Source organism: Cervus elaphus, chromosome 15, assembly GCF_910594005.1.
Source record: "Cervus elaphus chromosome 15, mCerEla1.1, whole genome shotgun sequence".
NCBI classification, from domain to species: Eukaryota; Metazoa; Chordata; class Mammalia; order Artiodactyla; family Cervidae; genus Cervus; species Cervus elaphus.
Window position 1 is genome coordinate 67,267,692 of NC_057829.1, and position 17,724 is coordinate 67,285,415.

The following is a 17,724-nucleotide window of genomic DNA, read 5'->3' on the forward strand; positions in this document are numbered from 1 at the left end:
GCATGGTTTGGTTCTCCCCACTCTGAATGGGCTTCCCTAGTAGTTCAGATGGTAAAGAATCTGCCTGCAATGCAGGAGACCCTAATTCAATCCCTGGGTTGGGAGGATCCCCTGTAGAAGGGAATGGTAATCCACTCCAGTATTCTTGCCTGGAGAATTCCATGGACAGAGGAGACTGGCGGGCTATAGTCCATGGGGGTCACAAAGAATCAGACACGACTGAGCGACTAACACATGTACTCTGACAGCCTGCCTGTGATCAACACCCCACCACAGTCAGCAGCAAGATTCTGGCACCTGATGGCAGAGACACAGAAAGGAAGCTAGGAAGTCACTGACCAAGCCTGCCCTCCATGAGGTCACCCCGCCACCACAGGGCCCTTGAGGAGAGACTATTCCAGAAGTGGTTCTAAGGTTGGGAGGCCTGGATGGAACAGATGTCTGGATGTTGAGGTGGGCCTTGAAGAGTTCCGCGCCCCCAACCCCCCTTAAACATGTCTTTGCCCTGCCAGGCCCAACTCAGCACAGCTGAGTCCGAGCCCGCGGCCATGGCAGGCTCTAACTTCACTCTCCAGGAAGTGAGCGATATCATCATCAGCTCCTGTTCCCCAACCCTGGCCTGTCCCCCAGCCTAGAATGTGGGTGTCTCCAACCCTGTTCTCTGTCCTGGTCTCTGGATCAGAGCTCCAAGCAAACCTGGCTCTAAATCCACCCAGGCGGTGGAGGGATGGCCCCATGGGGCCTGAGAGATCAGGGTACGGAAGGCAGGCCACAATCTTCCTCCCAGCCGCCACATCAGCACTGATAAAATACTCTGGCCCCAACAAAAGCGGAGGCCTTCTGAGTCCAAAGAGGGGGAGTCTGCATCAGCTGTGTGGTGAGACCTGCGACACAGGACTGGCGTGGAAGCAGAAGAGTAGAGCGAAGCCTTCATCGGGGAGGTTCCACAGCAGGAGCCCTGGCTGCTCCCTCCCGTGGGGCAAAGCCCTGCTGAAGAGGCAGGCTTCCTCTCTGTCCTCTGGGGAACAGTCGGTTACAATCCATATCTTAAGTCTTAAAAGTCAGTCATAGAAGTTAGAAGTATATTGCAAATATAAATTGAGAAATAGATCCATTCCATAAGGACATATTAATTTTTCAAAAGGGATAATTTTGACCGTCACCCATCTCATTGGCATCTGGGAGGGACAGCTTTCAGCGACGTGGGACAGCTGCTATAACTCGGAATGTTTGGTCTTTTTAAATATGAAGCAATAAAGTGAAAAAACAACGTCCCTTAGGAACAATTTTAATAAAATAATGAAGGTCTTAGATGTGCTCAGATAAACTCTTAGTGAAACACCATGAAGTAATGTTGTTTAAGGGGAATGGTGAATAAGCTAAAACATTTGTGAACAGGGTAGACTAGTAATTCAAACATCACAACTCATTGGCAAGGAGGTCCAGGTGTTCGCCAACGCCGGTCTTACTCCCACGACCAAGGCCAGGGGAAGCACACCCATCAGTGTCAATACTCCTGGTGCAGTATTATTTATACCCAAGTGTGAAGGAGTTGATGTGGTGCTTGCCGAAGGGGTGCTGGCTGAGGCAAGGAGAGGGGCTTCCCAGGGCTAGGGGGGGCCAGGAGGGGTGAGGGCCCCATTATTTTGCTATCTTTATAGGCTGGTCAGAGTCTGCTCCAATGTGCTAAGCCATTTTCATTATATCCCTACCCCACTGTGCTAGGAACATGGTAGATATACAGAAAACACCAGCTTAAATATGCAGTAGGGTCAAGATACTTGGCTGGTGGGCAAGACGGAGGCAAGGATGACCCAGGTAGACAAGAAAGACTCAGGGGAAATGGACTTCTCTAATTCCTCACCTCAAAATGAACTGGGCTAGGCAAACCCCTGCCCCCAGATAAGTGGAGGCTGGTAGAAGCCTCCTATGCTGGGCCTTCAGGACCCTTCACTGGCTTGAATTTTGGCCTCTCTTTTTAAGTCCCAGAGCGATCGATTTCACAGATCTCGTTTAACTTGAGAAGGACGGGGGAGGAGGGGCAAGGAAAACTGCATTCTTCCCCTTCAAAGCCAAGAATCCAAAGTAATACTTCTGGTGGTAACTGATCCCGGCCTGTTTGTGATTACAGCCCCTTGCTTGCTTTCTGGCAGAAGGGCCCTGGAGCCCCACAGCACGGCTGATGGGGACAGACACCCTCGCTCACTTGGATAATCTTGTCCTCGTCTGACATGACCAAAAGCGTCTGTCAGCCACTCTGCTTTCAGCAGTTCTCCAGGGCAACTCTTCAAAACATCACTTTATTTTACAAGGGGAGGGGAGAAGCCACCCCTAACCCCTATCATGAAATTCCACAACACTAATCATATTCCTTCTGTTACCAGCACCAGCCTGGAAAACACAGCAGCACCAGCTGCCTCATTGGCTGATGCAAATTGAAGGGGAGAGGGAGGCTTACGATTGGACAATCTTCCTCCTTTGCCTATCCCCTCCCTTTTATCAGTGGAGAACACACACACACCACTTTTGCTGTCATAGCACAGTGAAGAACACACACACACACACACACACACACACACACCCCTTTTGCTGTCATAGCACAGTGAAGAACACACACACACACACACACACACACACACACACACACCCCTTTTGCTGTCATAGCACAGTGAAGAACACACACACACACACACACACACACACACCCCTTTTGCTGTCATAGCACAGAAATGGCTTCGCAAAGCTCAAGACTATTTCTCAGCTGTTCTTTCTCCGGAAATTTAATCTGTGGAGCACTTGGCCTCACAAAGCCCATTCCAAAGGTGTCCAGGAGCCCACGGGCCCTGTGATCATCATTACAAACCCAGGGATGTTTGTAGCCAGTGACCCATTTGGCTGCTTGGAGAGCTGGCTGAAAGTTGCCAACATGGTCAGATTCCCCTTGCCTGCTCCCTCTAAGCTGAAACTGGCTTTTTTTTTTTTTTTTTTTTTTTTGGAGCCCCATGGCTTAGAGGGGATCTGAGAAGTCCTGGCACTATGGAGACAAAAGGCCTGCTTCCTGCCTGGCTTGGTAAAACTGTAATGGTCATGGGGAATAGGGGAGGCTGGTGTTTGGAAAGCAGCCGTGCCCACTGTCTTCACTCCTAACCACACGTGAGGAAAGGTGATGCTCAGGAGGAAGAGCAGCTTGCCTGAGATCACCTGGTTAGCGGGTGGCTCAGCTTGGAACCTAGACTGACTGAAATTGACTTTTATACAAAGCTTGTCATTCCCCCCATGAGGCTGCTCTGCCCATTGAGATGACACCCTGAGCACGGCGCCAAGTGGCAACCCGCTGACCCAATGCCTTGAGCAAGAAGCAGGTGCCTGGAATTGGCAGAATACCCCCCACCCCAGGCGCCAGGAGGTCACTTGGCCAGGGTGGAGGTCACTTGGGGGGCCAAGGTCACTTGTGGGGGTGGAGGCCTGTGGCCAACACTGCAGTCGCTGGTGCCGGGACAAGGCCCCAGGCTGTCTTGATTGCAGCAGCTCAACATTCTGCCTCAATCAAAAGATGGTGAGCCTGCTGAGCAGAGAGGAGGCTGGGGCTTTTGTGAGGGCGCCGGTTAGAAGTAGAGAAAACAAATAAGAAAAGACAGAGTGTCCAGAAACCCCAGGAGTGGAGGCCCGGCCAACCTCAACAGAGACCCCACCACCTTCCTGCGGGGAGGGAGGGGCATGAGGGATGGGGAAGGCAGCACTTCGGGCTGGAGCGGCGGCGGCAGTGGGGTGGCGTGGAGGTGGGGGCAAGGAACACAGCCAGCCAGTGGGATAGCCCCACCTGGATCCCGAGAAGTGTTGCTGAAAGGGGTGTTTGCCTTCACGCCGAGGCATCTGAAGATGACCTTGCTGGGGGACGGCACCTTGTCTGAAAAATGAGCCTGTCTGAGTGCAGGTGGTTGGGGAGGATACAAGGAGAGAGGCTCTCTTTCTCTCGGGCCTGCCTCTGCTGTCTGTGTCCTGGCTCCAGCTGCAGCACCAGGCTGAGGGGTCCAGGGAGGGGAGCTGAAGAGCCCGCTTACCTCCTCCTTCACCTGGAGGACAGGCTGGGCCCCAGTCTGTGAGTGGGTGGACAGTGTGGCCTCGAAGGTGCCTCAGAGACAGCTACCTTGGCACCTGCCATCCCTAGCTCATGCAGCAGACCTGCCACAAACTCCATGGGACACTGGGCAAATGATGTCAGGCCTCCACTCTTCCTCTGTCAAAGGGAGGTTTAGGCAGATGGTCAGAAATATGTCCTGCAGCCTGTTTCCTTCTCCTGACATTTGAGGTCCTTGAGACCCTCAATATGCCCCTTCGGCCTGTTATCACTTAGGGGACGTCTCCTCTCTGGCAGCCCCAGAGCCTGGCCAGATCCCCCTCATCTGTGCCACCGCCATACCGTCACACATGCCGTGTACTCAGCTTAGAGCATTTTCCTCCTTCAGCTCCTTGATCACGGCCTATTTCCTCCAGCCATGACCACCCACCCCAGGCACTACCCCATCTCTGAACCTGGAACAGACCATGCCTTACAGTCCCACCCTCCCAGCCCCTCAGTAACACTGGCCCCAGTGGCACTGGGCTTTCTGCCTCACACATAGCAGGTGCATTGTCAATATGATAGACTTACTGCATCCAGGCCTTTACCCTGAGGGAAGAGAAAGCCCTAGAATACTGTCTATGGGGGAAGACAGGGACGACTGCTTCTTGTCAACTGCTGCACCCAGTGCTGGGCACACAGCAGGTGCCCCGTGTGTGTGGACGGAATGAGCAAACCACATCCTATGGACGCAGTCCTTGCATATGAGAGGTCATTCAGACAGTGCTGAGACCGCTGAGGGGAAGGAGGTGGGATGGAGCTCTTCACTGGGTCATGAGGGGCCCCTGGGAAGGGGCCAGGGTAGGTCTATTTATTCCGACAAAGGGACGGCAGAGCAGGCTGGGGTTCTGACAAGCATGGCTCAGGCACAGTTCAGGCTCGGCTCTCACACCCTCAGTCCTGGTAAGCAGATCAGGGAGACCACAAGTGCCCTTGACCCATCCACCCATCCAGTCCAGCCCCACCTCATGGACCTGGCTGAGCCAGATGCCAGAACACTCACAACTCTTCTGCAGGAAACCGGACCAGCAAACATCCCTTCCCTTTCATATTCCCTCCGCCCCACGCCTTGGCCTTGCTCCTACCCCAGCTGGGGCTGGCTTCAGCAGGACTGACCTCTGCTCTCCTGCTCTCTGTGGCCTGGAGAATTCACACAGCAGAGAGCTCTGGGGCTTGGCTTTTCAAACAAGTAAAATCCACAAGGAAGAGAAATGCAAACATCCAGATTTCCCAACCCTGGATAAACAGCACTGGATAAGGAGTGTGGCAGCCTGGGCCCCACCTCCCCGCTATGCAACCTCCGGGCAAGTCACTGACCTTCTCTGGGCTTCAATTTCCACCTGAAAAGGAGAGGATGCCAACATCTGCCACTCTCCTTTCCAAGGTGTTATACAAACACAGGGTTCTATGTCTTATAAAACATAAACTATTCTGATTCAGACAGAGCTCACGTTGAAAAACGTCCCAAATCCACTACTAGTTGGTATCAGTGGACACTTGCTCCCCAGGAGGCCTTGACATCCCCGATCACCCCCTCTTCCCCAGATGAGTCTTCCCCAGAGAACAGACACACAGGCTTTACAGCACTTAAGATATCCCTTAAACACTAAGGTTCTGGGACACAGGGATCCAAGGGTAGCCCATGGCAATGCCAACAGGCCAGACAGAACAGGAGAGAGGGCCCTGCAATCACAGCACACCAGCTCAGAGACCCACTCATGGTTTGCTCACTTCGTGGCCAGTCCCTGGCAGACTCCTCCTCCAAGTCTGGCTTTCTCTCACCTCTCACGATGCCTGGGCCATTTCCCCACCATCTAGTCCATAACAGCTGAGGCAGGCAGATGCATTTTAGCCTGAGGCTGAGAGGTGCCTGACTAAGAAGGGAATGTGGAGCCAGGGCTGAGACAATTAAATGAAACCCCCTCCTGAGAGCTCCATAAAGCATGTTCCAGACATGAAGTTGGGGGTTACACGAGCCTGAAGCTTCTCTCCACTTCCTGGCATTTGACAGCTCAGCTCCCAGTGAACACTGGCTTCCACGAGGCTTCCCAACTGGGCTAACTGGATCACCCTGCTGTTCCTCCACAGTGAGGCCAGGGAGTCCAGGTCAGCATCAAGAACCCAGAGGATGAGATTACAGAATCTGAAAAGATGCTGAGAGAGATGAGAGTGGTTACTCAGGCAAACCTCACATCTACCAGAGTGATTACTGAAAGCCCAACTGCTGAGGGTATACTATCACACAGCCGCGGGACCATCTGCGGAAAGAACAAGGGGCAGCAACCCCAATTCCCCGAGGTCCCTAACAAATTATATCCCAGAAAGCGCTACAGTGAAGTTTGTTTTAATTTAAGAATGCAGGAAACCTGCAGAGGGATCTTTATCTTGCACTTCAGCAGGACTATCACTTCTCCTGGCGACAAAGCCCGGTGTGAGTGAGTGAGTGAGTGAGTGTGTGTGTGTGTGTGTGTGTGTGTGTTGGGGGCGGACAGAGGGTCTCCAGTGTTGCCCGTTCCCCAGGCATCTGGGCCAGGATATGTCTGGGGAGCGGAGGGAATGGAGTCACCCAATGGCCACACTGCAAGACTCCCATCAGGTGTGTGGCGGTCACTACCCCAGAACAGAATGCCCTGGCCTGCTACTACATGGCTTCTCCTCCTTCTCTGCCCTCACTCACCACCTCTCCCCGAAAGTGCCTTGCTTCTAATTCTTCCTCCATTCTCCAAGCTCCAAGCATTCTCAGCTCCACCTGCACCTCTTCAGAGAGGCGTTTCCTGGCCACACTCTATCACCTCCTTCCTCTGACTAATCATTATCATAGTGCCCGTTTATTTCCTGCACTGCACTTATCAAAATCTAGATTTATTTTCCTTTTTCACATATGACTGTTTCTCTAGCACATGTAAGCCCTGTAAGTGTGAGACTCTGTTGGCCTCGGTCACCTCTGAGCACCAGTCTAGAACTTAGTCAAGTAGTATGGACTCAGTGATGACTGATCACCTGAAGACTGGCCTTGGTGGGCTCTGGGCAGCGTGTGGTTCAACCGGTCCCTTGCTGTCCAAACCCAGAAAAGCAGCCTTTGAGATCCGGTGAGAGGACTCAGTACAATCTTGCTTTCTCCCTGCTCCACTCCCCCCACCAAAAAGAGGGGAAGCTAGGTATTGCTATGGGGCTGAGGCTGGGATGAGCTGGTGTCACTCTGGCACTTCAGCTGGGTTTCCAAGGTCACCCTGGATCCACATCTTTTGTTCAGAAATGTCTATTCAAGGAAAGGCTGTGGGACATGATTGGTCCATAGAGCCAATGTGAGGTCAGGGTGACTGGCCACTCCACTTGCCGAACCTGAATAGGTGGAGGTGAGGGGGGAGCGCCTGGGGGCCCACTGCCCCACCCAGCCACCTGGCAGCTGGCTCCAGGCAGGTGGCTGGCAGCCCTTATTGCTGGCAAGCCCCTGGATGCCTCCCTGACAACAGCCAGTGTAGATCTAGCTCGAGGGAAGATCTATTTCCAGTCCTCCAGTCCTGGACACACCTTCCCCCGCCATCTGCCTCCCCACAGCCAGGACTGCTTGCTTCAAATACTCCTATTCTCAGGTCCCTCTCCTGCTCACCTATTTTCCATGACCCCACCCTGCTCCCCACCTGCTGCTGCCCACCTTCTGCCTTCTTCATCAAGCCTTACCTCCTGAGACAACTGTATGCCTGCCTTGCCATCTTAGCCCCAACGGGCTCTCTGCCTTCCACCTGGCACTCCACTCACAGGGCTCGAGAATTCCTTCCCCTCTCTCCTATCTATCCCCCCATCTCCTATCTACCCCCACTTTCTCCAAGGCCCAGCTCAATGCCTCCAACTCCTCTAGGTAGCCTTTCCCAACTATGCTAGACCCTGCCCCCAGCACATCAGTTTTGTGCATGCCACAGAGCTACTGAGTGACGGTCAGCAGGGGGTATCACAGGTAGGCCTCTCCTCTCCCAGCCTTTGCATGAAGCCCCTGATCCCACGAGGTCTACTCCTGGGTCACCAAGGGGACTCTGACTCCAACTCTTCCCTGACACACAGACAGGGCCAAGAACAGCTGCCAAGCCAAGGCTCCAAGGGGTCAACTCAGGTCTCCAGCATGGTCTCCTGCTGCCATGCCCTATAGCAAGCTCCCTCTGCCGTACCTACCTCACAGACCATCAGGGCTGAGAGAAACCTCAGACACCATGAACTGCAACCTGTTTTCTAGCCAGGTGGGAAACTGACGCCACAAGAGGGCAACTGACTAGCTGTGTGTTCCAAGGTCAGTTGGTGGCCGAGCTGCCCCAGTCCAGCCGCCTTAATGTCATGTAGTGGTGGTGGTTTAGTTGTTAAGTTGTGTCCTACTCTTGCAACCCCATAGACTGTAACCCCCCAGGCTCTTCCCAGGCAAGGATTCTGGAGTAGGTTTTCATCCCCTTCTTCAGGGGATCTTCTCGACCACGTCTCCTCCACTGCAAGAGAAGTCTTTACTGCTGAGCCACCAGGGACTGAGCCACCAACAACTATCATGTACTGAGCACTTAATTCCTCTTGAACAAGCACATACTAACTCCACAGCTATGGGTACAATTAGCACCATTTTGCAGGCAAGGAGACCGACGTTTACTTAGAACATTCAAGTAACTTCCAAGGCTCACCACTAGTAAGTACTAAATCAAGAACCAAATCAAGATTAAAACCAGGCTGATCTAAGTTGAACCCATACTTTTCATTGCCAGGCTATCGTGCAATCTTATTTTCAGAACCTTCTCCAGCCAGGGTGACTAAAGCTGGGCTGAGGGGCCCAAAGTTGGATTAGAATGCTCACTTCTGTTCCTGACTTATGCTCGATGGCCCCTTGCCTTCCAGCCAGCTTCATGAAGTGGGCAACAACTGCCCCCCAGAGACAGCCTTGGAGCAGCATGGACTTTGTAATCGCTCATCAGGCTGACATAGCAGGAACATGCATGTGTTGTACTTAGGAAGAGAAGCGTGTCAGAGATCAAGGCTTTCTATCAGCTGGGACAGGACCTCATGGGGGCCAGTTAACACAACCAAATATGGCTCTCAGAACCAGAACCAAACTCTTAAAAGGCTGTTGCACAGTTAAGAGTGTTAGTTCACTTATCTGTAACGCAGACTGCAAGAAACTTGTCCTTCTAGAAACAGCCTATCCTATCTTTATTTGGACATCTTTTCAAGAGCAGATTGGTAATATGAATTACTAATCAGCTGGCTCCTTAGTAAGCACAGAGTCTAACTAAAAGACACAGAGGATATATAGAAGTCCATTTAAGACATCAGAAAATCTGCAGAAGTAGCCCAGTCTCACAATACAGTCCATTCATTAAGTACTCAGCATGCTTGCATCAGTTAGAGTTTATTTATTTATTTTTATTTTTTATTTTTTCATTCATTTTTATTAGTTGGAGCATCAGTTAGAGTTTAAACTCCATAAAGGCAGGAACTGTATGGGTATGCATGTAATCAGCATAGGGCCTGGAACACAAGAGGTATTTAAGAACTGTGAAATAAATGACAAAGTGAAGAGTGTATACAGTGTATATCTCACTTACAAAAAGCCTATGTAGAACTGGCTATAACAGTGTTCATGGAGAAATATCTAAGGAATAGAACAGGTACATCTTCAGTGTTAAGAAGTTTCCAACTCACAAAATATATGACTTAAGAATGCATCATTTTTGACAACGAAAAATAATCATTAGGACATACAAATCTGAGAGGAAAGCTTATTAGTTTGTCTTATTGATAAAGATATTTGTTAAATAATAAATGGTTACATTTCATTGGAGGGAAAAAAAAAACCCACATAGTATGTATCACTGTTCTCTTATACTCAGGAGGAAATGGATTCCTGCTTATATCACACAGTTAGATCTTAAACCTAACATTCTGACTCCTGATTCTTTGCTTTTTCTACTACACACAGCTGTTAAATAAGTAAAATAGATGCAGCCAACATGTTTTCAGATAACTTACCTCCCTATATCTCTTTTCTTTAAAACTTGTGCTCCAAGCCACTGATGAAGAGGTTAGAAAGGTAGCCATGTTTATACCCTATGACATTTTTCCTGGACACAGCTGATTGGGCCAGAGTTGGACACCTGATCCAAAGTCTGCCAATCCATTGGCTGGCCAGGAACCAATCAGATTCGAGTTTCAAAGTTTGAACCTGTAGAACCAGAGACCATCCACAGTTGATGGCTGTTATCTTGACTGAAAAATCTGGTCCTGACAAGCCAACATCAGGTGAATGGGCCACTGTTATGAGTGTACAGGAAGAGAAGGAAGCCTGGTCTGCAGTTAGGAGATCACAGCTGGGCTTTAAATCCACCTGGTACCGGAGAGAGGGAGAAGGGTAGCTGCTTTGTCTCCTGCCAGTTTTCTGGTTCCCAGTCCTTGTGAGGCTGGGGTGTCCTTCCTATCCTTGGGTTCTGGTGAGATTTTCCCAAATCCTTTTAGTAAACTGTTAAGTAAGTTTGAGTGGGTGTCTGTCCTCTGCTCACTACTCAACTGGGGGACTAAAGCATTGACTTTGGAGTAGACTGAAGATTCTCAAACTCCCCAAGGCTTAGTTTTCTTACCTATAAAATTTCTCACCTGTATGGACCAGGAGCTCAAAATTTCTTGCCAATACAATACTTTTACCTTAGTCCTATAGCTATGTGCCTCCAAGGAAGTATTGTATAATATCTTCCAAGGTTATCACACTAATGCCAGGAAAGAAGCAAAGACTCAGAGTAGGAAAGCTGGATCAGGAAAAAAAAAATGATCATCTGCTGACTCATATCCCCACATCCCCTGGCTGGCTCCTAGTCCTGAGAGAAGGAAACCATCCTGGAAAGTTGGAGGCAGCTTTGCTTAACACAGAAATCAGAGCAACTGCCATCAAGATTCTGCCAGAAGTCAGACCAGATTTTGCCTGCTGGAAGGTAAAGCCAATGTGGTCTTTGAGGCGTAAGAATGTCTTACAAAGGCAGCATCTCAGGCACTGTTGTTTATGTCAAGGGTGGAGGGCTTTTAAAGGATAAGACAAAAATGGCTGGCAAATCTAACAAAACTGCTGAGTCTTTCTGCTATATTTGTCCCTGTAGATCAATGGAGAGAGTCCTTTTCTGGCTGGGCCCCACGCCCATTGTTTAATCAAAAATTTTTCCCTGAAGCCACTCAAGTCCCACCACTGTGGGCGTCTTTGACATCTATCCACTTGCATTCCCCAGAATAGGCTTGTCCTTGGTGTTGGGAATTCACCACCCTTCTCAGATCCTCTTAGCTGTGGCTTATCCCCAAGCTCCAACTGACAATTAACAACAAGAACCCCCACTACCAATGAGCACCATGCTGGAAAGAGGCACACAGAGCCATCCTCCTGCAACAACGCTCCAGGGAGCCTTGTTATCATCTCAGCCAAGCCATGTCTGTCCTTGACCTGCAGCATCGCCAACTCAGTGATGATCCTTCCCCGGATCAGCCCATTCTCACCCTCCCCCCACTTCCTCTGGAGAAGGGAGAGATCTCAGCTGTTGGGACTTTAGGAAAATGACTTAACCTCTTAAACTGTTACTTCAGACACAAAGTGCTTAAAGTGCCTTCTACCACACAGGGTTGTTCCATGATTCCAGTAAGATGATGCATGTGAAGTGCATGGCCTGAACCTGTGTTTACTATTTACTGACTCTGAATTGCCTTCTAGACACATCTCTCTTTAGATGAATGAGATTACAGAGTATGGGCACAACCACACGTCAAAAATCCCCTGGAGACTGTGTGGTCCCTTCCAGAGGGTTCTGACGAGTGAGCAGAGACAGAGGTGGTTGGGTCCCTCTACGGACACCCTATTCAAGGAGCTTTCAGCCAAGTGAGACGGGGATACAGGAAGAGCCCTGGCTCCCAGAGGGCAAGGCCAGCCCCCAGGGGGCAGGGTGGTGCTAACTGGAGCTGCTGTCCCAACAATTTGAGTGGAAATCCCTTAAGACACCCACCAGTCCTAAGGTCAAAGGCGTCACAATTGACTCTTTGTCCTGGAGTTCAAAAGCCTCACTCACCACTCCTTCCAAAGCCAGTTTGCAGGATGCACAACACATCTCCCCTCCCCCACCATCAGCCATCCAGCTCCCTGAACTGGGAAACCACTCTCCCAAGGATCTGCAGTTGGCCCTCTTCCTTTCTCCTCTTCACCCACTCAGTTTCTCCGGTTAAGCTGGTTTTACACTGCAGGAGGGCTCCTTGTTTCAGACGGCAACAGACAGTGTGGGTTTGCGTGGTGGACACAGCACTCCAAGGTCCTTGCGTCCACCAAGGGGAGAGACGTGAGGTCCAGGGAAGTGGGAAGGCCACGTTCAGGGAGGCTCTGTCTACCTGACACCCAGGGCCCTGTGGCATCTCCCAGCCGTGAAGCGGGCTTGGGGAAGTCATCTGCTCCAGGCCCTGATTCTGAGCACCCAGGAGACTGTCTCCATTTCACAGAAGGGGCGGCAGAGGCCCAGAGGGAGGAAGGAACCTAAAGTCACCCAGCAGGTGGGTGGTGGGCAGAATCCCGCTTCTAGGGATGGCAGCTCCCTCAGAGGGTCAGAGTGCCGACTGGGCTGCTCTGGGGAGTCAGTCTGCCTGAGCCCCTCAGACAGCCATCGGGGACTCCTCAGGAGAGGAGTACCTTATGGTTCCAGGTTTGCTGCAGAAGCCCCACTTTGTCAAGGTGCCCCCTCCTCCACTCCCAGGCAGGGTACTGGATGTGGGGTGACAGGGCAAAGGGAACCAAGGAGTCTGATAACAGGCTGACTGCCTTTAGTTGGTGGGGGGGGGGGTCTCCTCTGTAGCCATCCTGGCCAGTAGCTGGTACCCAGGGACACGGGGGCTCACCACTCCCCATACAGACAAAGAGCTGCACTGGTGACATGAGGCAAGAGGGTCCCTAAGCCAGACATCTACTTCTGAGCAGCCCCGACTTTATATGGAAAAGCCAACACACCTTCCTTTGGACCACGCCCCCAAACAAACAGGTCTCTACCTCCTCAGTGGGTGTCTCCAATCCCACCAGTAGAGAGCCCTTTCTCTGGGTCTTGAGGTGCTTAGGGTTCCAGAGCCAGGCCCCTCAGACATGCAGCTTCTGTGGGGGCGGGGAGGTGGGGCTGATACTGTGACAAAGGCCGAAAGCCACGCCATGCAGGAAGGGGACCAGTGTGGGCACCTGGGGTGAAGGGCCCAGGCCTTACCCTGGGGACAGTTGGGTGGGGACAACGGCTGCCAACCACAGTGGTGATGACTCCACACACAATGGCAGAGCCTGACCTCTCGGAGGGGAACAAGCTCTGAAGACTCCACTCCCAGGAGGGCCATGAGTCAGGTCTATGTTGGCATCACAGCCCTGTTCTCAGCACAGCCCCCGAGCCTCCTGCAGCAGGAGCCTAACCTCACCTCCCCCAGGAGGTCTGCTGGGATTTCCTCAGTACCTTTACTGCTGCTTCACTACTTGCTGCCCTTAGGCACATGAACCAGGGGCCCAAGAACATTCCTGTTCTGTTTTCGACTTCAGGTGTCTCACTTCCCCTCAGTTTTTCTGTGCCTCAGTTTTTCTCTCTCTAGAGTGGGCACAGACGTCCTTTGGTCTGTCTTCCTGTCAGAGCTTAAAACACTGGGAAGAATAGAGTGGAACAGGAAAAGAGCAGGCCCCTCCCCTCTGGGAGTGTCCTCCAAACACAGCTCAGAGAGGCTTCAACACAAGCTCGGTGCAGGGGCCCGTCCCCCACTGCAAACCGAAACCAAAACAGAGCACCCCAGGAACCAACTCAAGCGCCAGCAGGTCACCAGCAAACTGACAATGGGTGTCCTGGGCCAGAGTTCACCCCGGGCCCTGCAGGGGGTCGCACGGGCCTGCACCTCAGACTGGAGTGCTCCTCACTCCCCCTGAGAGACTCCTGCTGCTGAGGCACTGAGGCCCACTCGATGAGAACCCGGGAACTGGCAGCCCCCCAGACAGCCATCTGCCTGGCCCAGACAGGACAAAGCCTCAGTTCCCAATGACAGGGCGGCTCCTGTGGGGCCCTCCCTGGCCCCAGGACCTGACTTCATCCCCCTGTCTGAGCCCTTGTCTCAGCTCAGCAGGGGGCAGTCAGCTCACCGCCCAGACACCAGCCAACCTCCACAGGCCTGGCCTTTCCTCAGACAACCCGCCCTAGGACCCTGGACCCCACAGTGACGTCATGGCCTGCCTGTCCCACCAGCCAGCCAGGTTCTTCCACCCCTGCCTCATTCCCAGCCTGGACTATGGCCCCAAGGGAGAAGATGCTGTAGGATGCCCCGGAGCTGGGCGCTACCTGACCCTGGGCCTCAGAGGGCACAGGGTCCCTGCTCACGGGCTGGATGGTGGTACCCGTGCTGCCACCCTGGCCTTGCATTAACACAAGCCAGTTAATTACTCCGAGCGCTGGAGACATTCTTCCACCACCAGGCAAACTGCTGGCCTGCAGCCCAAACCAACAGGGGAAACTTCAGCCTCCTCGGCCCTCTCCCCGCCAGATGGAAATAACGTATAGCTGCAGAGGTGGGGGAGGAGGAGGGGAACAAAAACCAGCCGGGCTCCTGGTCTCCGGGCCGGCCAGCCAGCCAGCCGGGCACTTACCGCTCTCGTTCTTCTCGATGACATCCACCACCTCCCCAGCCTGGAGGCTCAGCTCCGAGTTCTCCTGCTTCTTATAGTTGGACACCACCACGTACTGTTCCAGGATCATGGGTTCGGCGTTGGTGTCGGCACCTGGCGAGGGCAGAAAGCACGCGGTGAGCCAGCGGCCGGCCATGGCCCCGCGGCCGGGGCGCCCCCTGTCCATCGGCCTCGGGGGAGGCTGCTCGGTCGCCAGCGCCGCTCAGAGAGGCTGCCCGCAGCCAGGGCTCGCAGCTCGCCGGGCCCCAAGGACAGGCCATATAGCAGGGCCCCACACCGGCCCGCTGCACCGCGGGGACCGGGGGACATGGGGAGCCAGGGGGCAGCGGAGGGGGCGGGGAGCGGGGAAAGACAGGCAGAGATGAGACAGAGGCGGAGGGGACTCAGAAGGAAAAAGCCCGTGGCTGCGATGAACTAATCACGGCCCAGCACAAGGCAGAGGGAGTCGGAGGAGAGGCCCGGGGTGGACGTGGTCTCTCCAGACCCCTCGGCCACAGGGGTGCGAGGGGAGGGCCGCGGGCAGGCGGGCGGGCGGCCCATGGGGGCTGATTCTGGAGTCGAGGAGAGAGGAAAGGCCAGGAGAGGAGGAGGGCTCGGGGCCTCTCCCCAACCCCTGTAAACCCAGAGAAAGAGAGTCAGCAGTCCTCCCCTCGGGAGGGAGAGGGAGAGAGCGGGAGAGGACGACTCCACGGCCGGGCCCAGGCGAGAAGTCAAGAGGGTTTGAGGCCGCCAATCACTGGGGTTTACTCGCAGCCCTTAAATAGAAACACATGAGACCCATCGAATGAGGAGCCGGGGGTGGAGGCAGGGGAGGGGGAGGAGGGCCGAGACTGTTTACTTGAAACCCAAGAAGAAAGTCCCAGCGCCAGCGCCGCCGCCGGAGAGCCCAGCCCGCCCCCCGCCAACTTTTCCTCAAGCTCGGCTCCACTCTTGCCCCTCGGGCTCACCAAGGCGCGGTCACTGAGCCCATGGGCCTGGTGCCCAAGGTCCGGCTTCAGGCTTTCGCCTCCAGCCCCGCTTCCCGTCAGGGCATCGTCTGGCCTGGCTGCCGCCCTCCGGCCACATGGAGACCGACTCAGCGTCCCTCTGCTTTTAAGCTCTGCTGGGGCTTGTGGTCAGGCTCCCGGAAGCCTCCCGCCGCCCTCTCCTGGCAGTTTCAGGATCTCGAGGGGTCAGGAGGTGGGGCTCAGGGGGAGGAGGGCAGCAGGCCGGAGGTGCCCTGGAGCGAGCAGCGGCTCAGTGGACTGGGAGCCACTGGACCAGTGCAACAGGCATTAAGCAAACACCGGGATGGAAGGTGGACAGACCCTATGCATCCCAGCTCACTGGCTGTATGGCACTGAATATCCAGCGAAAACCTCTCTGCACCTCGTGGTCCGTCATCACTAGGGTGGAGGGGGAGCACCTGAGATGACACGTGACCAGCTAGGAGCTGAAAGGATCCACAAACCAGAGACCCACTGGTCACCTTCTACAGGAAGCTTTCCCAGACCCCTCCCCTCTGATCTCCCCCGAAAAGGGAACTCCTAGTATACGTCTTAAACTACGTGTCTACTGCCCCACACATCTACCAATCTCCTGAAAAGCTGGGGGCTTCACACCACCAGCCTGACTATAGAAATGGCTGAGAGGGTCCCTGGGCTCCACACGGCCCCCTTGGTGCTTCAGCCTGCAGTGACATTCCCCACATGCCTGAGTCTAACTTGGCAAATGTTCTATGCCAGGCACGTACCCTGTCGCATTTTTATCCTCACAACAATCTTATTACCTTCCCACTTCACAAAGGACACCTCAGAGACCCAGAGCAGAGGCTTGAGCCAGCCCACATAGCCTTCATGGAGAGAACCATATTCACTCTTGTGTTTTAAGTTCAAGTCTGTCTTTCTGTTACAGAACTGCCTGATTTGTTTCCAGACATCCCATTCCCCTCACAACGAACCTCAACTTGATCCCAAAAGATCTGGGGAGCATCTAAAGAACATGGATGCCCGAGCCCCGTCCCCAGAGAGGCTGATTTAATTGGTCTCAGTTATTTTTTTTTTAAGACCCCTGCCCTACAACCTGTGGTTCTCACACAGAGCCAGGGTGAGAAACACTGCTTAGATCTTTGGGTCTTTCCCTCCAAGGGGCTCCATCCAACCGAGGGCAGGGGGCGATGTTGGGGAAAGAAATCCACCTCCCCTGCCAATTTTCTCCCCTGAGGTGAGGACCCTGCAGTCCCTGCTCAGCCCTTTGGAGAAGCAGGAGGGACCCTGTCACAGCTGAGGCCTGCCACATGGCTATGCACACGCACTGCCCCAGGCCCCTCCAAAGCCAGGATTGGGTTTCAGGCCGAAATGCAACCAACAGCTGGGCAGCAGGGCCGGCCTGGCTCTGCACTCAGATGGGGCCAGCCTCCGTGCCTGCCCCTGCCAGCCGGACAGAGGCAGTGCTGGGCACGGGGCTGGCAGAGACCACTTTCCACTGTGTCCCCGGAGGGGAGGGGGGGTGCTGGCAGGGTACCCCGCACAAAAAGGGCCAGTCCCTAGCCTATGGGACACAGAGGCTCCCTTGCCAGTGTGTGGGAGAGGAAAACTCAAGGTACAAAGAGAAGATGGGAGTTCTCCAGCTGGTTGGAGAGCTCCAAAGCCCCAGGAGCCCAGATGATGCCGACCATCAACAGCAAGCATTCCTCAGTGCCCACTCAGGATGCCCACCATCACATATCACATCGCTGTCTCAGAGGAGCCTCAGAAGGACCCAAGAGTAGGCGCGTGTTAGTGTCCCATTTCACACACATGCAGACTAAGGCTCATGAGGCAATTTTCTCAAGGTCACACAGCTGGGATTGAACCCCTGGGCCTACCTGACACCACTGCTCATGTCCTGACTTCTGCCCTCCATGTGCCACTGCTTCTGAGGAGGGCCCCTGCCTCTTCTGACCCGA

The 17,724-nt window shown here is 53.7% G+C and overlaps 1 protein-coding gene across 5 annotated transcripts in view; it reads right to left on the reverse strand.

Annotated features, from left to right (window-relative positions):
- Window positions 1–17,724, reverse strand: part of SH3PXD2A (SH3 and PX domains 2A) — a 243,640-nt gene that overhangs the window by 41,913 nt on the left and 184,003 nt on the right. For 4 of the 5 annotated variants that reach the window (XM_043924906.1, XM_043924907.1, XM_043924908.1 and 1 more), the window contains one exon: window positions 14,760–14,891. In XM_043924906.1, coding sequence (XP_043780841.1) covers window positions 14,760–14,891 — 132 coding nt within the window. Of the gene's footprint in view, window positions 1–14,759; window positions 14,892–15,745; window positions 15,898–17,724 lie in introns of those variants that run through there. The other variant, XM_043924910.1, reaches the window with a different exon arrangement.